The 25,518-nt window shown below is 36.7% G+C and overlaps 1 protein-coding gene across 11 annotated transcripts in view; it reads right to left on the minus strand.

Annotated features, from left to right (window-relative positions):
* Positions 1-25,518, minus strand: part of PCNX1 (pecanex 1) — a 93,790-nt gene that overhangs the window by 39,554 nt on the left and 28,718 nt on the right. For 6 of the 11 annotated variants that reach the window (XM_054828946.1, XM_054828948.1, XM_054828943.1 and 3 more), the window contains 8 exons: positions 20,674-20,806; positions 15,856-16,040; positions 8,403-8,493; positions 6,650-6,707; positions 4,384-4,601; positions 3,140-3,293; positions 2,459-2,491; positions 271-442 (listed from right to left, as the gene is read on the minus strand). In XM_054828946.1, the coding sequence (XP_054684921.1) occupies positions 271-442; positions 2,459-2,491; positions 3,140-3,293; positions 4,384-4,601; positions 6,650-6,707; positions 8,403-8,493; positions 15,856-16,040; positions 20,674-20,806 (1,044 nt within the window). The remainder of the gene's footprint in view (positions 1-270; positions 443-2,458; positions 2,492-3,139; positions 3,294-4,383; positions 4,602-6,649; positions 6,708-8,402; positions 8,494-15,855; positions 16,041-20,673; positions 20,807-25,518) is intronic. The other 5 variants (XM_054828953.1, XM_054828951.1, XM_054828954.1 and 2 more) reach the window with 3 other exon arrangements.

Consider the following 25,518-nt stretch of genomic DNA (forward strand, 5'->3'; position numbering starts at 1 on the left):
AAGCCTTTTTTTTCCCCCCTATAACACCATATTAGTTGACTTCTCTGCACTTTGTTACAGCAGAGCTACAGAAGGGTGGAATTTTCACATAAACTTAAGCAAAGCTAAAACTACTCTTTCCAAAGGAAACTAAATGAACTGCATTTAGACCATGATAACACAACTGTGTCATTTACAAGATGCAGAGTGGAAAACAAAAAAACCCAAACCAAACAAACAATTTCTACTGTGGTGAAGCAAGCAATTCAAATCCATGAAAGGACCACTCACCTATAACTAAGTCTCTGGCTGACAGCAGCAGCAATGGGTTAGTGAAAGCCATTCCATACAACCTGAATCTTGTTGTAGATATGTTTCTGCTGCCATAATCCAACAGCCAAATAAGACCACAACATAAACAGAAATATACAGGCCTACTATAGGCTATGATACGATTATGACCCTGTTTAAAAGAAAAAGAACATTTGTTTCGTTATTAGCAGAAAAAGTAATTGTTACTTTTCTGTTACAGATAATTTCAGAACCAAAGTTAATCATTGTTCATCAATTAATGTGCTGTCACCTCAACACAGAGAATCATAGAATGGTTTGAGTTGGAAGGCACCTTAAAGATCATCTAGTTCCAATTCCCCTGTCGTGGGCAAGGACACCGTCCACTAGACTAGGATGACCAAAGCCCCATCCAACCTGGCCTGAACACTTCCAGGGAGGAGGCATCCAGAGGTTCCTCTGGACAACCTGCCCCAGAGACTCACCACCCCATAGAGAAGAATTTCTTCTTAATATCTAATCTAAACCTACCCCTTGTCCTATCACTACATGCCCCTGCAAACAGTCCCTCTCCAGCTTTCCTGTAGGCCTCCTTTAGGTACTGGAAGGTTGCTGTAAGGTCTCCCCAGAGCCTTCTCTTCTCCAGGCTGAACAACCCCAACTCTCTCAGCTTGTCTTCATAGGAGAGGTGCTCCAGCCCTCTGATCATCTTCACGACCCTCTGCTGGACTCAGTCGAACAGGTCCATGTCCTTCTTATGTTGGGGGCCCCAGAGCTGGATGCGGTACTCCAGGTGAGGTCTCACAAGAGTGGAGTAGATGGGGAGGATCACCCCCCTCGACCTGCTGGTCACGCCTCTTTTGATGCGGCCCAGCATACGATTGGCTTTCTGGGCTGCAAGCGTGCATTGCCAGCTGATGTTGAGCTTTTCACCAATCAACACCTCCAAGCCCTTCTCCTCAGGGCTGCTCTCAATCCATTCTCCACCCAGCCTGTAGCTGGGCTTGGGATTACCCCAACCCATATGCAAGACCTTGCACTTGGCCTTGCTGAACTTTATGCAGTTTGCACAGGCCCACCTCTCAAGGTCCCCCTGGATGGCATCCCTCCCCTCCACCGTACTGACCACACTACACTGCTTGGCCATCAGCAAACTTGCTGAGGGTGCACTCGATCCCACTGTTCATATCGCTGACAAAGATGTTAAACAGTGCTGGTCCCAATACCGACCCCTGAGGAATACCACTCATCACTGGTCTCCACTTTGACATCAAGCAACTGACCACAACTCTGATGCTTAAGTTTTGTTCATAAAATCCTTAATGTGTTGGCTTGCAGTGATGTCTTTTTTTGGTGGCTTTGATATAACAAAGACACAACAGTTAGATTAAGTTAGACTAAGCTATGTTTACCCTTATTGTCCACTAAGTTTTAAAGTATGTTTCTTGCAATACTAAATGCCAGAGAAACTCTGACTAGGCTTCATAAGCAAGAGATAATACAGTAATTTTGAAGAAAAAGCAATTAAAGTTTATTACTCAGATACTGTTCCTGCTGGAAAAAAGTAATCTGTATTTGTGTGTTCATTAAAACATACAACTTATTATCTAAAGTATTATGAATTACTTGCTGCAGAGGAATAATGCTTTTTCGTATCTTATTTATGACAAAAATATTTTGTCTCGGCAATCTAGCAGATGCACAATAAACATATTGCACAACACTAGCACATTAATATTTCCATGCTGAAATGTTAATGCTCACTAGAGCATTGCATACTCAGCTTAATAGACTGAAAAAATGAGGCTGCATACACACCAGGACAACTGAATGATCTACAAGACCAGAACAGAATATCAAAGCTTTGCCAGTTCATACCAGCATAGCAAGTTACAACATTAAGAACACTTCTCAGTATAATTGCTTGAGTACTAAAGATCCATCAAAAATCCTATTATGATATGGCTTTATAGTAAAAACTATGGTTAAAACAGGAAGGATTTGCTAAATACAAGCAAAGTGTTTGGGGAGGGAAAACACAGTGTGTGAGTTTCCTTCTTGCATACTAAGACAACATAAGCCTCTTACACCTTATGAGAAGGCACATAAGAGAAATGCCAAAAAGATCAATTCTCTGTGGCAGTTCTACATCTGCAGGGTTAGTAGAGTGCACGTGCCCATGACTTACATGTCGAGGGGAAGAAGAATCTGGCTGAACGCTCTGAAACCAAAATGAGAAGAAAGTTACCCAATCTACGGATAAGTGCATTTACCCCCCCCCATGCACGCTTTCTTGATAAAAGTTATTAAAATAATATCTACAATTAATTTTACAATTGTCAAGCCACTCTACAGCCTTTAAACAGCACAATGTATTAAACCATAAAATCTGCTCAAACAGTATGTCTACTGCCAAAGCTTAAAAAAACCCACCCTCTTTTTTAGAGCTTTTACTTTTTTTTTTTAAAAACACAAAACACATTCAAATTAAAGATATGCTTAGATATAACTGCTTAATATTAATGTATTGAGGTGTATCCACTAAAAAAAAAAAAACAAACAAAAAACCCATTAAAGCTTCAAGTTCAGTTTGTAGGCTGTTTTCAGCCAGTAAGAATGAGCTCCTCTTTGGGGAACACAAGTGCATGAGAACAACAAATAAAACGTTGTTTAACAAACATACGCAGAACCATTGGAGTGAAGTGACCTTGTATGACCATCTATCAAACTTTCCATGAAGCTGATGTTTACTCATTTGTTTTTAAATGATAAACATGCAGGTTTTTTCCTTAAAGCTCTAACTAACTTGCAACACCTAACCGAAGTTATTTCTATTGTTTATAGAAAGTGAAGATAGAAATTAAAATACCTTCAACAGCGAGTACTGACAACTGGCTATTACCAGGCAGAACTGGAAGACCCAAATATCCTTGAAAAAGCCCTCTATAAGAAGTACAGAGCCCAAAAACGCAACTAGAATAGCTAGGATGACAGCTAACACGTTTTCAAGGATCTCACGATTCCTGTATTAGAGGGAGAAAAAAAAAAAAGAAATAAAATTAAAAGCTAACTATGTCTAGAAAAAGCTGCAAGGGAAGTTAGGGTCAGAAGTTAACAAGAGTTATGCTGCTGGTAGCAAAGTAGTTAAGAATAGATTTGAACTTGCATACGCTATAGTAGCACACTGTCTTTTAGCAAAGCTAGGAGCTAACAGGATTTCAATGATAGCTGAAAGCAATTAGTATCTTATGGAATTGACCTTTAAACAGCAGAAGATAACTTCAGTAGATAACTTCAGAAATAATTCAAATGCTCAACCAGAAGCACGGTCTGTAACACAAATCTATATTCAAGGCCCACATGGGATGATTACAAGCCTGTGAAAAATATATGCATGATGGCTTAACTATATATAATCTGTCATTCATAATGTCGTAATGAAGAAACCAAAAATACTCTCACTTGGCTAAGATATGACAAGTGGAGTAAAGAGAATTCCATATGATATAGGTGGTGATTACAAACAGCATTAATAGTTTTTCTGCCTGGACAAAATCACTACTATATTGTTTATCGCAAGAAGTTCATTACCAAAATGTAAATACTCTATATATGCCATAAGCTGTTAACTGGGGGGGGGGGGGTGGGGGTGGTGTGTGTATATCACCATTTTATTCCACTAAGTAAATGCAGCAGGGACAAGAGGTTACAGTATTAGATGACCCTTTGGAAAAAAGGCTTTGAAACAGCAGGTAAATCCTCTCTACTCACTGAAACAATCTAAGCATATGCCAGGCTCTAGACTCTTTCTTTTTTTTTTTTTTTTTTAGAAGGTTACTTTCTAGCTTTAAAATTAGCAACAAGTCTCTCTTTTTTGACCATATTGCCCCACTCATACAAAGTGAGGGTTTGTTTTTTTTTTGCATTGCCAGAAAAATGGGAGAGTAGCCTTCGTTGTTTTAGAAAAATTGCATTTTGTACTATTCTTTCATCTTTCAGAGTACAGTAGATAAGTACAATTGTCTAAGGATAGCTTTATCTGTATTACTCTCAGTTTAGTTTCCATTTTTTAATGTTTACTTTCTGAGGTCTAGAAACATACGAGGATCTCACCTATCAAATAAAGCCAGAAGAGTTAATCTATCAAAATTGATGCTAATCCAAAGCTTAGGCAGGATCCAAAAGCGATAGTACTGCTTGACTTTCTGAGCTGCTTCCTCTTGAGGTTGCATGTGGTCCTGAAGGTCAGGGCTCAGGTCAATATCTTGCTGCTCCAGTAGATCTGTGTCCATGGTTAGCAGCCTGTTCAACCTGATCTGAGGAAGAGAAAGCTAAAAGAAAGACAGTATTAACAGAAGCTCATTTTTATTATATCACTGTAGTCTACTGAAAACTGCTTCAGAAAAAAATGCTAGAATTATTTAATTTCACTTTTAATAAGTTATATGTTAAATACTCTGTTCTACTTACTTTTCCTGTCCTTATCACAGCAAATGAATAGCACCAGCAACAATACTACTTTGCATACAACACAACTGTTTGGCGTTTTAGCATATGCCTTATTTCAAATGAAGCGTGAACGCATCTTCCGAACACATTATCCCGTTTACTGTGAAAACTTCAAATTTGAAGACAAGTAAACTGATATGTGAACAGGAATAAAGTATCCTACAAGAACAATCCAATTCTGAATTTAAATAAAGTACAACACATTTCTTGTAGTTAGCTAATCTGCATGCGTACCCGTGCCGAATGGTTGTTTTTGCATGACAAAGCAACATATGCATGCATCAGTGGTCAAATTCATATACTCGGAGACAAACTAGAAAAAGCTCTGCCCTAACTAGTCTACTACTATTTATGACTGACATTATTTCTCACTTGCTTTGTAGTCTGTCACTGTAGAGTTCTCTTGAAATCACAGTAATACTAACAACCATAAAGGACATTTAAGAAGAGTACTCAGAAAGTTAAAAACTAAAGTTACTACAGTATGGATGTGTCATCTAACCCACTTTAAATTTCATTAACAGGCCAAGAAGCATCTTAATGCACTGCCCTTTATTCTTAAAGAATATCATCATTAAAATGTCACTTAATGAAAAATCTTCATAATCTTTTAAAGCAAAGAGTAAAATTTAAATACTCATGTCACCTTTACATGTCAAAATTATAGTTTAGGGTGGGTTTTTTGTTGGGTTTGGGGTTGGTTTGTTTTGGGGTTTTTTTGGGTTTTTTTTTTACAATTATCTTAAACTTTAACATTTGATTTCTCATTTTTGAATTTTTTTTCCATGACTCCTTAAAGCATCAGCATACTGTAACTGTGCTCAGCCAGCTTTGTCTTCCTAGAAAAATACTAATGAACAAGTAGGATCACTCCCTTTCTAAAGGCATTTCAAAAGTACAAAACATACTTTCTAAGATAGGCTGTGTCAGAAGACAGGTGCTTTTTTGACAACTTCTTTAAAACTTGGTTTCTTAACAGCCTTCTTTGAAGGCTACATCTTCAAGGTGGATGGTGGAAAGCAAAGAAAGTTCCTCTAGTAGACACCAGGTTTGAAGAGGACATTCTTGATCAAAAGCACGGTCAGGTAAATGGAAGTCTCTTGCTCCCTCTGCCAAATGCTGAATCCATATTTCATATGGATATATCATATATGGATATTTCATATCCATATTCTTAACTCATTAGGTACTTCAATATCCTTTACTTTGGTTTCCAAGCTTAAGAATCATGACCTTAAGACTCATGACCACTTGCACTGTTTTTGTGACACAGCAATATCAGACTTCAGAGTACAGATATGTCTGGACTTGACAACAATCTAAAAGGTTTGAGATCACAAAACTAAGGATATCTAAAGCCATCTGCAGTACGAAACTGCATAAGCCTCTGCCTTTTTCCCCCAGTCACTCCTTGCATGTCAATTAAAATTTTGTACAGCAAATTCCAATGGCAGATTTTTAAGTTCTTTTCAGGGAAATTACTGAAGTTTCTCTTCATCAGAACATGAAATTCATTCCTTCTGCTGCCTCCTAATCTTAGTAACACACAGAAGGAAAACTCTGTTCAAGTTGTCCAGTCATCTCTGGAAACCTTTACAAGATATCGCATAACATCCAATTTTCATGTGATTTAGAAAAAAAATCACTGTGCTTTAGATCAGAGGAGACCATTTATCTTTAAATTTTAAAGTGCTAAGCATAAAGATGAATTTGTATGTATATATGAAGACGACAATAAATAAATATTTTACCTTCATTTAAACCCTTCTTAAGAACAAAGAATTATCACATAGGATGATTAATCAGTGCTACAAAATTGGAAAGTCTTCTGATTTTTTGCATGCTTTAAAAAGAAATAAGAAAAACTTACTAGATCATGTGGATAAAAGCGAACTGAGGTAGAACTCGATACGTGAGAGTCCGTGTCACTATAAGAACAGGGGAAAGACTTCAGATTATAAAACTACATTTTATTTCAACAGGCCATTCTAATTTTCTAGTGTCCCAAATTAATTTTGACTCCTTGCAAATTTTAGCTAAAGATCTTTAAGTTTTTCCTTCGATTGCATATTTTAAATACAAGTATCTACTTTGTCTTGTGGTAAATTCTGTAGCTATAGTAAACCAGGAGACTCTTTACCCTTACCCATGGCATAATTTTATCAACACTTAGCCCCTAAATTTTCTAAAAAGGATTATCATGATAATAATTATTCCACTCGAACAAAGATGTTTTATAATATGCTAGCTACTGATGTGTAAACACGCATCACATCTCTAAAGGAGTGCAGAATCTGCTATGCGTTCACATACAGAGTTTCTGTTAATTATATATTGTTTCCACCAAGGTCCCAAAACTGCCAAAAATAGTACATACTTAACATGAGTACACTGAGCTACTTAATCTTAAATTGCTTTTGAAAAAAAAACTTAACTGTAAATAAACTTAAACCTCTGGTAAGAAGAGCAAAATTACTTTGCAATTTCCATTCATTAGAGATGAGGAGAAGTTTCTCTTACTGTATGAGAGTCCATATCCAACCATTGCTTTTTTCCCCAATTTTGGATAGCTTTTGGATGTTTGTTTTCCATGTAAATCACATGGCTGTAAGACTTGTATCAAATTTATGCAACTTCCCTTCAGTTCCTTGCCTTAAGATAAAAACATTCTTTGTTATCAATTTTACTTCACTGAGACTCAAGTATTTTCTCTAAAGCTGAGATCTGATTGTTTGGACGTGGCCAGTTTGTTCCTTCCATTAACACATACAACTTCATAACAGCAGCCATCAGCAAAGCCATTGCATCTGGAACATGCAAGCAGTAGAGGCAGGCATTGGCAGCTTTGTGCAAGGAATACAGAACTTTTTGTCAAAGTTCAACTCTACAAAAGGCACTTGCACAGTTTCACAAGAAAGATTTGAAGAAGGGAGCCTTTATATTCATTACTCCACAATTCCAATAGCTATTCCACCCTACGCGTGGTGGGAATCTGCAGCATTTAGCATGATGCAGTAGCTTCAGAGCAGTTCTATGTAGTGAAGTGGATTGGTGGGCAGGGGAGGTTTTGGGTTTTCTTTCTTCTGCCTCCTGTCCCTTCAGAGAAAGAAAGGGCATCTTTCCAACAGCAGATGAACTTTCCAGTATGTAGCTGGCTATTTCAACTGTAAGTCAAATTTTAACCTCAGGCATGTTAACACTTCCATGTGTTGTTTCATGCCATCTAGGAACAAATTTATCAGTTTACATTTGCTTCACAATTGGAAGTTCATTTGTAAGTAAGTTAATAGCCATTATGGTCAACAGCCACCTACTTTCCCAAAACCTGGGTTAAATCCTTTAAGAAATACTTTCTGTAAGCCAATCAAAAATGCATTTGTCAAGTTCTCAGTTTGGACATTTATTGCTTAAGCTAACAGTAATCTTTATTTTCCAAGCTTTATTTAAGTGGAGATGATTATTTATGCAGTTAGTGTCACTTAGGGTTCAAAAGTAAAAGTATATGGATAATATTTTATATTGGGTTTTTTGTAGTCCATACTAAGTAACCTTTCAAAATTAAAATCAAAGATTTTGTTGCAGTAAGACAAGAATCATCACTCTCGACTGGCCTTCACACACACCAGATGTTAGATGCTCTTCTTGCAGCTGGCTCAAAGTTCACAAGTGACATGTCGCAGCCCCCTGTCTCGTAGAGCGTAGAACTGAACTTACCTGTTAAAGAAAAGGTCAAAAGCAGGTCAAAATTTCATAATGTTTCATCCCACTGGTACTAGTTTCTACTTATTAACTTACTGCTGAGATCAATTTAGACATTTAAATTTACATCAGTGTCAGAATATAAAATGTCATTACATACTAATGTGTCACCAGTGCAGACAAGACATTAGCTACTCAGTCCTCTTTCATACCATTTTACATGACATATACAGTAAACTGCAATTCTGATTTAAATTTTGAGAGTTTAGGTATTTACACAACAGAAGCACGATGAAAGCTTTTTTCCTCGCTTAGAGAACAACCAGGTGAACAACTTGCAATGACCAGCTTCTGCAGTTCTTCCCCCGCTCCCACTCCTCCCACTCCCAGCAGAATAATCAGTAAATCATTCACTATCAGCATTTAAGAACCATGGCATTTAGCTAAGGCAGAGATTCCTCAAGTGTCCTGAATAAAATTCTTGAGAGGCACATGTCTATTTGAAAAGAAACACAAAGAGTGAAATAAGTGGCCAGAGATGCTTCATAAGTTCTACCTCTAGAAAAACTAAAAAAAAAAAAAAAAAAAGGAATGGCAGGCAGAGATTTATTCTACAAGTCAGAAGCAAACGCTTCAGTGTAAGAACAGAAGACTGCAAACTAACTTCGCAGCTAAACCATTTGGAGTTACTGGAACTCCATTAACCATAACTTCCTACGGTTTTTATTAAAAACTTTTTGAATGATCAATATCAAGCTATTCCTAAGTATATAATTAACAAAAAAGTAGCCAGAGATTGTAACTCAAATGATAAACTACCTCACTCACAGTATGATGTTTTTACAGTGCCCTTCTCCCACAACAGTCTGATCAGAGAGATAAGCACTGTAATTTCCCCTGAAGGTCAGGTTCAATATATTTCAGCTCCGAATGCAGGAAACTGATTTTGAAACTGTGATCTCATATGAAGTGTTCTGCCAACTTCTCCATCTCTTCCTAGCTCAAAACCCTTCTGAAGCCATGATGCAAAGCATGCATTATTTTAAGATCTGCTTATACAAAACAAAAAAAGATCCCACTTTGGAGCATATGAAGCAAAAACTGTGTACGCCTCTCAGCTGCGTGTCTTGCAGCTCTTTCTTCTTCTGTTGATACAGGATAACAAGCAGTCCCAGGAGAAATACTTAACAAGATCAGAGCTTCCAATCTTTTCCCCTTTCTGTGAGAACATAACCTGCTTCTGATATAGGGTTGTTTTTTTTTTTTTTTTAAAAACACTATGATCCTGCTCCAACTTCTCTTCAGACCTACAGACAATTAAGTTCGATTTAAAGTGTTTAAAAGTGAGGAGGTTAAAAACGCTCGAACTGCATGATTTAAACCAGTGAAACTAAGGAAAAATACTGGTATATTGAAAATATCTTCACAAAGCTTTCTACCTTCAGAGGGGGCACTTCAGACCAACTAGACACATACTGCAGCCATGCTAAGACCAACCATTCTGATAACAGTCACCTACATAGTTCAGGAGTCACATACAGCATGCGTCACAGCTCAGTAACGCAACAGCTCTCTCAATATTTAGTTACATCTGCTATAAGCATTTTGTAAGGAAAAACAAACAGAAAGTTCACTTGCTAGGGGTTTTTTTTTTCCCCTCAATAGTTAAGATTTTAATAAAATGCTTTAGTTAAATATCCTTTACTTTTTAATGCATAGTGTAGAAAAGGTTGTTACTGAAGTTGAAAATTTAAACCAGTGCAAGACATTAGGAATCTTCCTCCCCACAACTAATAAATGACCTCAGTTACACAGGACTATTTCTCAACTGCATCAGAAAAAAAAAAAATTCAATAGGAAACATGAGGGTACTAGATAATACACTTGAGGTTCTAGCCAGGACAAAATAATGTATAACTTATTACAGAAAAATCTTCCAAGCAACCAGTCCTCAGAAGAGACAAAGCAAGTTTGAGTTAAATTCCTTATGTTTTTTAACTACTTATTTGAGAGCCTGGAAATTAAACTTTCTGATTTTAAAGTTAATGAAATTCTAGTCTCAGAAATTAGAATACAATCCTTGCAAAATATAACTTCCTATTCTCTTAGGCTGAGATAATACATCAGATATATTTGTTTCAAAGTAGTCTACTGAACTGTTACACATGTCAAATGCCTGAAAAGGGCCTCAAACTATGAAAAAAATTTAGCATAAACCACTTCACATTAGAAAATATCTATAGTTCCCTCACATCCAACTCATCTTTGAATCTGTCAAAATTTGCATTTGTATTGTTGCTATAAATACTGCATGGCTGTGGTGGGATAAAACAAGCCTGGTTAATAGACACACAGCAAACAGACAAAACACTTAATTCCAACTGTTTACACACAAACTACAAAACAGACTCAGGTTTTGCCATAATTGCAATTCTTCCCTTATACTCATGCTGGCTTCCTATTGAAAGCTAGCTCTCTGACATGAAAACTATGGCCTCTCAATAAAACAAAGTTGCCAGCTTCCCCTCATTTTTTTCTTAAAAAAAAAGTCAAATCAAAAGGCTCTCCAGAAAAGCCTCAATTCATCCAAAGTAGAAAAGATGACAGGACTATTCAGTGCTGTTGAGGATACAAACCTACAAACCCTAAGGTGTGACTGGAGATTCTATTGCTGAGCTCCAAAGTCCAATCAATTAAACACTTTTTAACCTGTGTGAGATAACAGCAGCTTCCTCTGAGCACTCTCACACTCTAATGAGGGATCCCCATACTCACAAGATTCAATACATATGGATATACCTAGCATTTTTAGTTACCCTAGTAATTTTCTCTCCCTCCCATTCCTAGCTCTCCCACAGCATCCTCTGAAATATTTTTAACAGCATCACACTGAAGAAGCTTAAGAAAGTTTTTTTTCTTTCTAAGGACTGTAGTTTTATCAAGTTGTGAACAAATGGCAGACTCAAAAGTTTATTTTTTCAAATCCAGAAATACAGCCAATAGCATGCAAGTCTACTAAACAGAAATGCTTGTAACTTCTCCCCCACTACCACCGCTCAAAGGGAGAGCTGTGAATTCTTTGCAAATAAAAGTTGCCCAAACAATATTCTAGTTGGAACAGGTTACAAAAATAACAAAACCAAGTCATTGATACTCAGGCACACAGGTCCGAGATTCTTCATGTCAGAACAAAGATGTGAGGAAAAGATGAATGTACTTCCTTTGAAACAAGTTTCCTTGTTTCAAAAGACAAAAATATCTCATCACCAAAGTCCAGAGACAACCATGTAACAATTCACACTGTACAAAACTGCGTTCCCATGTCACAGGAATCAATGAAAGCAACAGGCTGATGAGCTTACACATGAACCCTAGGAGACTTAAGTGGCTCAGAAATGATGCTCTGATGGTTTCCTCAGCAAAGTTATTTTCAGCACACTTCCCACTTTTCCATCTAATAAATATTACTTTGTTTTAAACCTCTCATAAACTAGTTCTGAAAATTGCTAACACTTTTTGACATGTTGAAGCCTATGTCCTCATTAGATCATTAAGATAAATATATCTACTACTTATAATATTTTTTAAGTCCTAGTCAGCGAAACCAACAAAGCCATGAGAATTTGAATACTGTGTAGCATGCAAGGAGCTATCATTACCAAAGATCAAAGTTTTACCCTCAGGTGCAGTATGAAGGCTTGTAAGTTTTCAGTTAGAACAATTCAGAGTGGTTCATTTTTTAGTTCTATAAGAAGTTTGTCAGAAGAGCAACTTACCTATTATGCGGAATTCCACAGATTACAACAGGGATATTTTCAATAGGAACAATGGGAAGTGAGTATTTATTTTCTACCTGTACCTCTGAAAATACTTGCGCCATCCATAACCAAATAAATTAAGTCTACTTAATTATAAAAAGGTATTGAGGAACTGATTCTAAACTGGTTTTGAACAAATAAGCAATCAGTGAATTATATTAAAAGTTCTGATCTTCAAAACCATCTAATTGCCTTCATAAATTAAAATACTTCAATAAATGTGAAAGATTATCACTTCCATACATGTAATACAACCAGAAGTCCAACGTAGCAGTGTAACTGTATTGTAAAGCTCCAGATGAACAGTTTTTTTTAATCACAAAAGCAGTATTCCTCAGAAAAAAAAAAAAAAAAAGAAAAAAAAGAGGCATCTAGCTGAGGACAAGAGGCTGCTATTTCACCCCAGTGAAACTGGGCATCTGTTCTAGTAGCTCAGTACTTGATTTCCTACCTACTTCACAAATTGTTACACCTACACAGCCTTCACTCCAAGAACTGAAAAATCCCACCCATCACCTACATACCTCAAGAATCAGATATTAGCGAGAATAAAAGGCATCAGTACTGCCACACTGTGCTCTGAAGACCCAAGTCACAGTATTCTCCTAAGTCATGGTATGTGTTTTGCTGCTTTCTGGATTCATATTATACTAACCCTGCCTATAATCATGGCATTTGATCCACCACTGTCCTGCATTCCTCTTACGACTGCTCCACATTAAGCTCCTTTTCCATCCTTTTGAGTTCCTTCCCCCTCACAAACAACAACATAATTTAGAAAAATCTTTCTACTTTGAATCTGGAAGACTAAAGATAATGAATGCCTCAAAGCATCTGTTGCCTTACTCTCAGGACAATGCCCTGTTAAAGACGACTGCGTAGTCACCAGACTGGATGTAGGCCAGGTATAATACAGTAAGGTTCATCCTTTGTAAAATAAGCCACCAGAATCAAGTTAATAGACAGGAATCTTTAAAGCAAACAAAAAAAATTGTGTCTTGTTAAAAGCTGCAGCTTGGCATCAACACATAAATGGAAAGAACGTAGAAGCGGATACTGCATTGGCGTACAAAAAGGAGTCCTAAATGTGGGGGCTTTTAACATAAATTAACACATGCCCTGTTTGTCTTCCAGAAGAGCTAGAATATGCTAATAGAATTTCAGTAAGAAAAAAAATTATTATATGCGTTGTACAGAGATATATAATCTCATCTACTACATTTGTCACTTGTATTTCCAGTTGCTGTAAGTCAGGTTTTGTTTCCATCTCTTTTCCCCAGCCTCCATTTTCAATATTTTTTCCACAGTAACAAAGATTTGGTCATATAATATGCATTATGTTGATCAGCATCAGAATAAAATTTAAAAGAAAAAACAAATTACTCCCCTCTCCTACCCCCAAACCACATACAATCTAAAGTAAAGTAACAGGGTCGTCTTTCACTGTAAGGTATCTTGGGACAACAAGGCAAAACCAACAGTCCCTTAGACTTAAGGGAAACAGGGCAGTAGTGTTACTTCATCCCTGACTGAGGATAAAACAAACAAAAAACCCAAACCAAACAAACCATGTACCAGTTATAAGGAAAGATACTCTCCCTTCTTGTCAGGCCTGATAAATGAACCGTGCATGTGAAAGCTTGCACCATTTTGCCACCTATTTTACTCTAACAAAAGATAGTACCTGTCACACAAACTAAAAAATTTTATTTTCCTAAAAATGAAAACTGATCTTGCCTATAATAGTTGCTTTCATGCATGGAAGGTTTTTAAACAGATGCGCAGAGCTTCAAATCAGGAATAAATCCCTTTTACACATCAGATTTTTAACTGAGCAGATCCTGGAGGTTTTGTGCCTCACAAAGACAATGTGCTGCTCCATATAACTGTAAGCACAGTACACACAAAATTTCAGAAGAATTTAGCTATATAAATTTCAAAAGACGCCAATACACGCCAAGTGCAATGAATATGCCTTTTCAGAGAGCATGAATGCAACGTTGAATTTCCTAAATGATCCACTTTGATTTCTACTACAATGTGGCAATGTAAGTTTTTTTTAAGAACTAGATTGTGTATTAAGTCCTGAATTCTATAAAATTTTATTGTATTATTTTGGGCAAGATGAACCAAATCCTTCAAATACAATAATGGTGGCTTTAAGAATAAATCTCAACATTAACCTTGGAGAGATTTAAGCAGTATCACTGAATTTCAGAGTTATATTTCAGTATTTTTTCAAACAAGAAATAAGAGTCCAAATTAAAGAAATCTTTAGTTTCACATGATAAGCTTTCACAGTTCAGAGATACATACAAGCATTGAGATAGAAGTCTTGTCTTTTTCTAATCTGGAAACTAGTAGTAGAGCCACAGACTCTAAAACAAAAGTTATCAGATTAGGAGACTCTGTGCATTTAGGACAACTGTAGTTAAATTTTACAAAACACCTCAGAGAGCATCAGGGTTGTTTTCAGTTTTGCTTATATTCATTTTTTCCCTTATACTGCAGCTAGATAGTGCCGAAGAATGGCAGTTTGTTAGCCAAACTCATATTTAAAGGGGTACCACAGCCTGGTAACTCTTGAAGTCTTCCCTACTAGAGGAATAAGAAGACAATTAACTTGTCTTTTAGTACTGGGTTAGCGTAAGATCTGAAACAAGTGTTTTGTCAGTGTTCTAAGCTAACCTGTACTTTTAAGTTATTACAGCTGACAGCTGCTCAAAATACTGTCAGTTCTAAAGATGCCCACTTTAATAATTTGGGGAAGAATTCCATATTAATGCTGAAGTCATAAGTAATTCAGGCCATGTATAGATAGCTGCAAATATCCCTGCCAGAAATTTTTCCACATCTGCCCCTGCACTACTGTGCCACAAGAGATCAGTCACTTATTATGACCATCTTAACTTCTCTCTCCCTAGCAATTTTATTAACTGTGTAGAAGTTAATAAACAGTTCAGAATACTACATAAAATGGACCATGAAGAACTAAGTGGCACTGTAAGGCTCCATGAAATAACAGCATTTGATATATAAGAGTCCAGATTTTCTTCCAATCTCAAGCTCATAAATTAAAGCGTACAAGAAAAGTAAAGCACTCTAATTTACATGAAGATTTCTTTTTTAAACAGCAGCTAAGCAAGACTCATCTAGAAAAGTACGATCAAGAATTCCTAGGGACCATAACAAATATTTTTATCAGGAATCAGAAGTTCCTCAAAGTTGGTATCAATCTCTGCCCAACTTCCTGTGACAGTGTAAGAAAAAACTTATGCGTTACACATTACATTGTTCAAGTCATGAAAGCTCTCACACCATCACTACTTGTATCTATGCATCTTTAGAATGTTTCCCATTGTGCATTTGTTAGAGAAAATGCCTGGAAAGGCGACTGTGAAAGGCAAGGAATTTATGAGCAACATGGCCTTCTAAGAAATGCACCTACAAGATTCGGAAACAAAGCTAAGGTTAGTTAGCTGATTTTCACAGCATTATTACCGATACATCTGCCGTATTAAAACTTCCATGTCACCAAGGTTACATAAGGCCTGCATACCAAGTTCATCGTGCAAACTGCTACCGCCTACAGCAGATGCAGTGGCATGTGATGCTTCTAAGTGGACACTCCCATTTCTCACCAGCAAGGAGGCGCTAGCGCCGGGCAGAGCTGCCTGGGAAGGGGGGCGGGCCTGCGCTCTGACCTGGGAGGAGGGCTGCTGGCCTTGCTGACCATCTTGAAGGCTACGAGAAAACACGGATTGGGGACACATTACCAGGAAGAAGAGAAAAAGAGATAGAACTGAAGCAAAACAAGACTTTTTAGTTTAAAGAGGAAAACTTAAGAGCAGAGCATTAAGAAGCCACTTATTACGGTTAAGATAACCCAGGAGTTTGGTATAACAGCGTATTTGGACACTACTTACATCGGTAATCTAGAGATACAGTTCCTGTCCTCCTGCTTACTAGTACTGTGTTCTAATATCTCCCAAGTCACCCTCACATATATTCTTGTAAGTCTTAATTTGTGGGTGCAAAAAGCAAATTACCAGTGGCTAGTCTAACTGTAGACTAACCAGAGGTATCACCTACACACAGTACTGACTGTTCCAGTCTTCTCACGAGAGTTAGGGTTCTTTCTGCTCATTGTGGTATGGCTTGATCAACTGTTTAGATGGCTGTCTGGGGTTTTTTTGGTGACAGTAACATCATCTGTCTTGCTATTTAATCAGCACTCTAACTAGAAAGTGTCTTTAAGCTTTGTTGTAGCCATACACTACCACAGACCTTGTAGATAATAGTAGTTAAATGCTTGGATTCGGATTTTTTTTTTAACATATTAAGACTATTTAAAATGATTAATCAGCAAAAGTTGTAAATCTATTTTTATGTTATTTTGACAGTACAGCAAAATCTTTATTACTCAGTATTACTACCACAAAGAATTACTACTATACCCAGACACGTACCTGCACCAAAAAACAGGTTTTAAGTCAGCTTGGGCTTCAGAGAGATTTGTAAGTTTACAGCCATGTGAGTAGACAATGTTTGAATATGTTAGTTCACCTCTTCACAGCCTTCTCATTGCAAAACTATTTTATAAAGCTATTTAACAAAGTTAGATTTTTTTTTAGCAGCTCATTTAACATTAAACATGGCAAAGTGTCAGAATACATGACATTTACACTTGTATATCAAATCTACTTTGCAAGATTAGTGGGTTTGTTATCCTTCATTTTGTGCATTTAAAGAAGCTGCATGTCACGGTCAGCTGTGGGATGTGATGAAATTAAATTATTTTTTTACACCGATATAAGCATTTATATTTTAAAGACTACAGAAAATACCTGAAATGCTCTCTTTTGAAAAAACAATCTTTATCACCTGTTGCTTTTAACATTTCACTGTTTACAGTGTGATGCTACAGTTGGCAAGTGAGGCAACTGAAAAAACAAGATCTTACTAAGAGCTGAGGGGTTATATCTGATGTACTTGCTTTTAACAATGTTTTCTAGAACATCTACTTTTCAATTCTTTTGTTAGAGCACCACTAGAAAATAAAATATGGATATAAGTATAATAACAGGTGTTAAGAAAAGCTCATGCAAAATAAAGCAGACATGCACACAGCTCATGAGGTAGAAAATTGCAACTCATTATTTATCATATTCTAATATATTTTAATCTGAACTTTAAATTCGGTGTTTTGCTGCTGTACACAAGGCTTTCAGTGAGCTACATGGCAACAAAAGCCCTAAGGAAGCTCACAGATGTGCCAGCCTTCATTGTCTCCCTTTATTATCAGCAACACCAAAACAATGCTAAACAATACTGCTTTCCCTTAAATAGCAGCTACATATCAAAAGGTAAATGTATACAAAGTTGACCTTTCAGTGATTATCCGTATTTGTCACATTAAAAAAACCCCAAAACATTGACATTAACAGATTGCACAGATATGCAAAAGATACATTTATTGTCTACCTAATTAATAATTATAAAAATAAAAATTCTGCTTCAGACAGTCACTTACGTTCTCTTATCAGACATGCATGCATACAACATTGACTACATAGGATGCCAATGCATACTTATGTTTAAAGTGGCTAAAATACTGTTGACATTTAGGCAGGACAAAAGCAGGGGTGGTTGGTTGGTTCGTTTGTAGTGGGTTTGGTTTTTTGTTTTGTTTTGAAGTTACCAGGCAAAGTACTCTCATGTCTAATTTAGCATCAAACCAGCAGAATCTACTAGACCAGGTTTTACTTAAGCGTCTACCATTGCCAAACACATACGTACATAATGCCATTGTCTCTTTTACTAAACATTCCACAGAGGAAGTGAAAAGTAATTGTGATAACGGATAGGAAATTAGAAAAAAAAAATCAGGCTGAACTCAACAGGTTCTAAGGGAACATCCTCATGACATCCAATTTTATGCCAGAGTTAGACGATTAGGAGATTAAAGTTTTGCTGGCAAGAATAAAAAAGAAGTAACATCAGGGCAACTAAAGATTAGTAAATCTAATACTGTTAGAAGTTTAACATCTGAAGTCATATGGATTAGCAATATCAGGAACTAGACTGAGGCAGTTCACCACTAGCATATACAAGTAATGCCAGTACAATTGCAGTGACTTTTTTTTAATCTTTCTTAACAGTTTCTTCTTCCAGCAACATATAAAATTTACATTAAAATTAAGCTACCCGTATAAAGTTTTTTCAGATTATTCATCTAGAAATCAGAACAGTAATTAATACAACCTTTCAGATACATTCCACGGTTGGTAGTTCAAATGGAATTTATGTCAAACAAATCTGAAAGCATTATGGTGTTTGGTTGGACTAAGGCAATTTAACACCACTTCAAGGGACAGTCATTTAGCATCACAAACAATGCTTTGAGCAAAGTAACCTCACTGAGTATCCAGTTCTGGACATATGTTTATAATACAAGTATTTCTGATAAAGTGCATCATTATGTCAGAGAAAGTACAGAGTTCCAGGTTTTGGGTTGCTGGGGTTTTTTTGTTTTGTTTTTAAATTTAGAAAGGAACAAATTTAGGTAACTGGAAGATGCATAGAAGAAATATAAGGCTAGAATATTTGATCTGCTTTTTCATCCTTGAACATCTTGTCTGATTAAAACGTTACTTCCACCAACTTCAGTTTTCTCATGATCTCTCACTGAAGTCCAGCTTAAGCCATGGGAACCTTAATGACTGCACTAGCATGTGAAAATGAGGCAGTTCATTTTCACATTCAAAGCCGAGTTTACAACAGAGTCCTTTATTTGCCCTACTTTCTACTCCTTTAAGAGAAAGAAAACTCACTCTTTTCTGGCTAACGTACAGTTAAGGAGCTCTGTTTAGTCCGCACAGCTTCTTATGAGCCAATACACAAAACTGTACTGCCCTCCTGCTAAAAAAAAAAACCACCACACAAAAATTATCAGAAGCAAGTGAATGCAACAGAGATTATTTCAGAGAATGCAAAGTTTCAGCATCCCTCACTATGAAGTAAATCACTAACAAAGTTGAACAAGCTATGTTCAGCAAGACCAGAAGCTTAACAAAAAATTAGCTGAAATTATGTGATTACTGCTACATGCTACGCTACCCAGTAAAAACGCATCTAACCAGTTTCAGTCCTTGATGTGGCATAAGTCAATCCTTCAATTGTTAGACTTTAGGTACCATTCTTGCAATCCTCCTGCCTGAGGAAAATTTAGAGACTTAATTCTTGATTATTTCAGTGGTGCCACAAAGATGGCACGATTCCTCCCTCATCCTCTATTGTAAAGCATTTTCTTTTTATTTGCTCGGTTTCTATATTTTTTCCAGTTAAAAAAATTACACAAGTATTCCTGAAACACAAAAGCAGGCTGCTCCTATTATTAAAAGATAGCTTAGCATGTGAAGGAAGATCACTAAGAATACACAACATATACAATTATTCCTGCATATTTATCATTTAACTGGAAGAAAAATTACTTCGAGATGTATGGGGGAGTATTCCTTCCTCTACAGGCAATGTTCTGCTCAACAGATTGTCCAACACCGCAGGCAACCACAGGATTGAAAGATTTAAAAGGCAAGTTTAAAAACTTATTGTGGTTGCTGCTTCTACTGTCAAGCTGGACAGGCCGGAGTTGCTGTAGCTAACCTATCACTAGGCTCAGTATTGTTAACAAGTGGGCCAGTGAAGGTTGGGGACTCCTGCGATATGCGTATATAGTACATTTCAAACATCGCCAAGGCATGCAGATTGCCATACAGTTAGGTTTAATACTGAGCAATACTGTGCATTCTATAACAAAGGCATTGCTATTACTTTTTGTTTCTCTTTTGCTGTAAAAAGCTGCAGTGGTTTACCTGTATTATAGCTTTGGAACCTTTGCACATACGATTTAGCTCTTTATAGTGTACTGCCATTTTGTTTTTATGCTTATCTCTCACTATCTATAGATGTGAAAAAAATGATTACAGTACTCGTCCCTAATGCTTTCTTTTTTAAAGGAAAGAAAATCAAAATGAGGAGTGGTGAATAATATTTCCTTGGGATTTTCTCCTTCCTTAAAAGTTTCTATAAAGTTTTTGATTAAAAACCATTGAGTAAGTTTGTTAGCATTAGTTCATTTTGTTATCAATCTGAAATCAGCTGTAACATGTTAGAGACTGGCTATCCTGATCATTTTGAAAATAGTGCCACATACACATGCATAATTCAACAAGCCCACAGTGACATGCAGTGACAGCTCAAGGAGGTTATGGTGGGGAAGGAAGTAAAAAGTGCTTTTCTGGCAACACTGGTGGGTGTGGGGAGAAGTGGTCTGCTGCATGCATGCTAAATATGGTGGAACATTTAGATACCCTACCTGAGGGGTGATCCGATGAGCAATGTAGGAGGGGTAGGGTTACTCCCTGCATTGTGCCGGCGTCGTACTGCCTGACGCCTAAATGTGCTGCGTTCACGACGAAATGTGACAGTCTCCTCGCTGGCTTGTGCTGCTGCATCAAGACAGACTTTAGGTCAAATAAGAACCCATCCTAGTTATGTACACAGTAACTTAAGCCTCCTTCCTTCCCCCTGACCCTCCCCAAGTTAATGAACTTGACTTGCAACAACAACAGTAGCTTATGCACTGACTGTTCAAATAACCTGCCTCAAGACAGGATCACAACACACATTAGCAAAAATTTGGGTGGTTGGGGGTGTGTGTGTGTGTTCTTGAATATACGGCTTTTTTTTTTTTTTTGTCCCCCAGATCCAAATAGCCAGGTTGCAAAAAAAAGTTGAATATCCCAAATCTCTTCCATTTACACAGGGCAGGAAGAGACAAGACTGATCTCATCCTTGATCTCATTTAATAGATAATTAAGGGAGAAGCCTAAAGGACAGCCTAGAAAGGTTGTCTGCCACTCCTCATCATGACAGTCTCCTCTCAATGTTATGATTTGTGCCAAACAGGTAGGGTTGAGCTTAACCTCATCACACCTCCTCAGGGGGCAAAACAGAGTTGCGTTTTTCTTTTTCCCCGTAAGTACCAAGGGATACCTGTTGCTCATTTTAGACTAGTTACACTATGATTTGGAGGAGCAGGGGGTTGAGATTAAGTGAGACAATAACTTCTTTGTGAGGATTGGTGGTTTTGTTATTTCAACTCCCCAAACAAACAAAAAACAAACAAAAAGGGTTTAGCCCACTTACAAAACAACACTGTAAAAAACAGTTTGCATGTACTCAAGGGAGTCTAAGATTTTTCCACAGATTACCCCCCAAAATCCACCTGTGCTCCCTAAGCTTCACAATCTGAACAACTTTGGACTTGGACTGCTTCATGGTGTGTCTACAATCTCAAAATCTTCCTCCTGAACCAAGGAAGCTACTAACCAATTTGAATGCAGAGCACTGGACAGCTCAAATGAATGGGTCAGAAAATAGGTTTTGGCAGGCAAGTGAAGTAGAAAAAAAAATGACATGAAGTCAGTGCAAGAGGAGATTCATAATTTTGAATGGTAAGTCACAAACTTGGTAGCCGAGAAGCCTGTTACTAGAGTGAGAAAACCAATGATTGTGTCAAGCCAAAATAAAAAAAGAAATAACACTAAGGGAGTAATGCTTTTTTATGGCAGAGAGGTCACAGGCAGAGTAGTCCATATTCACTTAAGCACATTTCAAGTTACAACATTCCTGTCATTAAGCTTTCAAAACTTACCAGCAAAGATTCTAATGCTGGTCTACAGGGAAGAGCAACCTACCACTGCTGTGTATTACTGCCATAGCTCAAGCAATAAAGACTACATGGAACAAGAGTCTGAACCACAGGTTATCAAGTGAATACTGTATATGAAACTTCAATCTGTCGTTTGCTTTAAAAGCAAATAAGCTACATGGAGAGATACACTTTAAGGCTAACATTAATGTTACAAGCATTTCATTACCAAAACATCAAAAGTTAAGGACATCCTTAATTCAGTCCTTTGCTCACTTTCTCCTCACTCCTCCACAACTGTTTTTGTTATTCTAAGCATGAATAGATAACACTTCCTTTTCAGCGTATTTCAGCAAGAATTCAATACATTTGCCTTGTGCTTTAATATATAGCTTTATGCTTTACTTTAATACACAGCCTAATGTCTTCAAGGATTTCTTTATAGCTCTCATACTTGAGGTACTGGGAAAGCAAAACACACTGAACTGATAGTATGAATCCTGAATTTTTTCTGGTAGATTAAAGTTACCACACAAGAGGTCAAAACTGCCCACTAATTTTGAGTGCCAATTTGTAAAGCTCAATTCTTCCAGTGTATACATCAGCAGATAAAAACTCCTACTCACAACACAGCTTCCACTGACTTCAGATGCAAAAGCAATTCCACACAATTTCTGCTAATCAGGCCACAGTTAAGAACCACAAAATAAAGAACAGTGACTAGTCTTAACTGAAATGTAAACATCTTAATTACCATTAAGATGGTAAACATCAGCATTACATCTTAATTACCATTTGCAACTACTTAGCCAAAGCAGCATTCAAGTGCAATTCTTCAAGGCAGCATACTTAACACTGACAACATCTGCTTTTCTTTTCATATCCTTTATTCAGTAAACATCACCTTCTGCAGTAACTGAAGCCCAGATTATGGAAACACTAGAGGTCCTTCCTACACAGCTCCAATTTACCACTAAAGCAAGTCTACCTCAGGCACTGACTGAGGCAGTGTCCTGTGAGGAAAAGAGAGAGATATAAACATGTTTTAAGATAAAATTTTTAAAAAAAATCAAAATTCAGTATGTACTTGGGGATTAAATTCAAAGCTGCACATGCAAATAGTTCTGGCATTTGCTAACCTTTATATTATTTCACTTTCAAAAATCAAAATAGATTTTGGTCTGACCTTCTATCTAATCTACCAAGAGATTTTTGATTTATCTTGAAACTTTTGTTCAATACACATCTTCTATATACACTCTTCCTGAACATAGGTAGTGACATTCATAAGCAAGTCTCTAAGTTCTTTAGAAAAGACTGCAGAGCTTTTCAGCATAACAAGCTCTGAGTCTGCTAACATTATGCAACACTTTAAGACATGTTAAAATCATGACCAAGTAAAAAAAAAAAAAAAACCAACACCAAACAACCAACAACCAACTGGTTAAGCAGAAAGGATTACAGTTTTTTTAAAGTGTGGAAAGCCAAACTGAGTAAAGTTTGGTTTTGGTTGTGTGTTGCTGTTGTGTGGTTTGGTTTTTCTTTGTTTGGGTTTTTTTTGTTGTTGTTGTTTTTTGTGTTGTGTTTTTTTTTTTAAAAAAAACCACCCTCATTTAAAGAACACACAGGATTAAAAAAAATATATCAGTATGGAAAACCATTTATGTTAATACATATTATTTGTGTTTCTACTTGTCTTTAATGAGAAGGCACAATACAGCTGCTCATGAGTTCACCAGTAGGATGTAAGATAAAAGTCCTAAATTATCTTCTGTCATGCCCTGAGAGCAGTTTAATCATGAGGGAAATAGCTTTGTTTAACAGAAATAAGCTTCCTTCAATAATTACAAAGTAACATACTGTTTTGATGTTTAAAACCAAAACTAAACAAGTAGAAGTATCGCTGTAGGACAGCTTTTTTTTCCCCCTTTTAAAAATATATCTTTAGACCACACTCACACTTCTCTAATGCTGCTACTTAGAACCACTTATTGTGGACTCCAGAAAGGCAAGATCCAACATCTACACTCATGTACAAAATCTGCATCTAACAGGGAGAGATAACATAGGTTATACTTTTGCAGTTCCTGCTTACTTTAAGTAAATCAGTAGAGCAAGACAAGCCTTTCAGCTTACAGAGTGTTTGTTGTTGAAGTCTGTTCTATTTTTGTTTTATTCTAAACTTATATGTTGAACCACTACACTTCATTAGTATCAAGAAATTTAAATACGAATTTCTCCTGCATGTTGTCACATGAATTTGAGCCCCCAACATTATCTGTTCTCAAGAAGAGATAAATCAGGTTTGAAGTTCAAAGTGCACAAGTTAGAAATACAAACCTACATCCCAGAGATCAATAGAATAAGAGGTGGAGCCCTAATGACAACTTTGTAGCAAACTTAACCCTCCCACACCTATTTCCAACTATTATACGTCTAATTTCAAAGAGAAAATATTTTGACTGTTGTATTTGTTAATGCAACTGTGCATGTGAACACATTTATTAAAATTCATCTTTTTTTTCTTTCATTATACTTCTGATTGGAAAAAAGCCGAATTACCAGTTACACACTTAGAAAGTCATGACATATTTGGAATGATACTTTCCCAATAAAATAAAAATTATTGTAGAGAAAATTCTAGAACAGCAAATACTCCACATCCCTTTGCCAAACAGCTAGGAATATCTGAACATAGGTTGAATTGTCCTGTCTGCAGGTTATGCCTTTCCAAAATTTCTCTTTCTGTAGTACACAAGTGGTTGTGATGTAAACCTCTGTAGTTCCTCAAAGTTTTACACTAGAGCTATGCAATTGTTGTACAACTAGGTTTAAGAAACAAAATGCAAATATTTTCTTTCGAACAGGAACAATCACATGTACAAGCCAAAACATTTACAACATCACCCTGCATGTATGTACCACTGCTTCTAACTCAAACTTAGAAGATGGAAACTGAAGGAGCATGAGATGAAAAAGCAGAATTTCCAAATTTTATTGCATCAACAAGTCTCATTTCATTTTTGCTAGGCCTCAGATAACTCAGAAATACAGATAAATTCTTCCCAAGTAAGAAGATTCTTGAAAAGATATGGTATGAAGGTAACACAGAAGTAAACCATCCACATGGAAAGCCACAGAGTTCTCAGGATAAAACTTGCAAACTTCAGTCTGACTGGAAAGAAAACAAAAAGCCCACACACAACAGAAACACAGTGCCCCTCACTCTTGTAAGGAAAGAAAAAAAACACCCCAACAACCATCACGAAGTCTAGATGGTTTTGAATATTAGTCAGGCTAAGCATGGTTAAATGTGTGCATGGAACCTGAGTGATGTCTGGACATGCCGTTTCTCTCCCTATCAAATGGGAAATTGTGATCTAACTATAACGACAAACCCTACAGTGAGAGCTGAAATGAACAGGTTATGGCTCATGCATTCACATCAGCAATGAAATTTGTCTTTTAACATTGAACATACTTTGCCAAACCAAATAGCTAAAATTT

The sequence above is a fragment of the Grus americana genome, chromosome 5, assembly GCF_028858705.1.
Source record: "Grus americana isolate bGruAme1 chromosome 5, bGruAme1.mat, whole genome shotgun sequence".
Lineage (NCBI taxonomy): Eukaryota > Metazoa > Chordata > Aves > Gruiformes > Gruidae > Grus > Grus americana.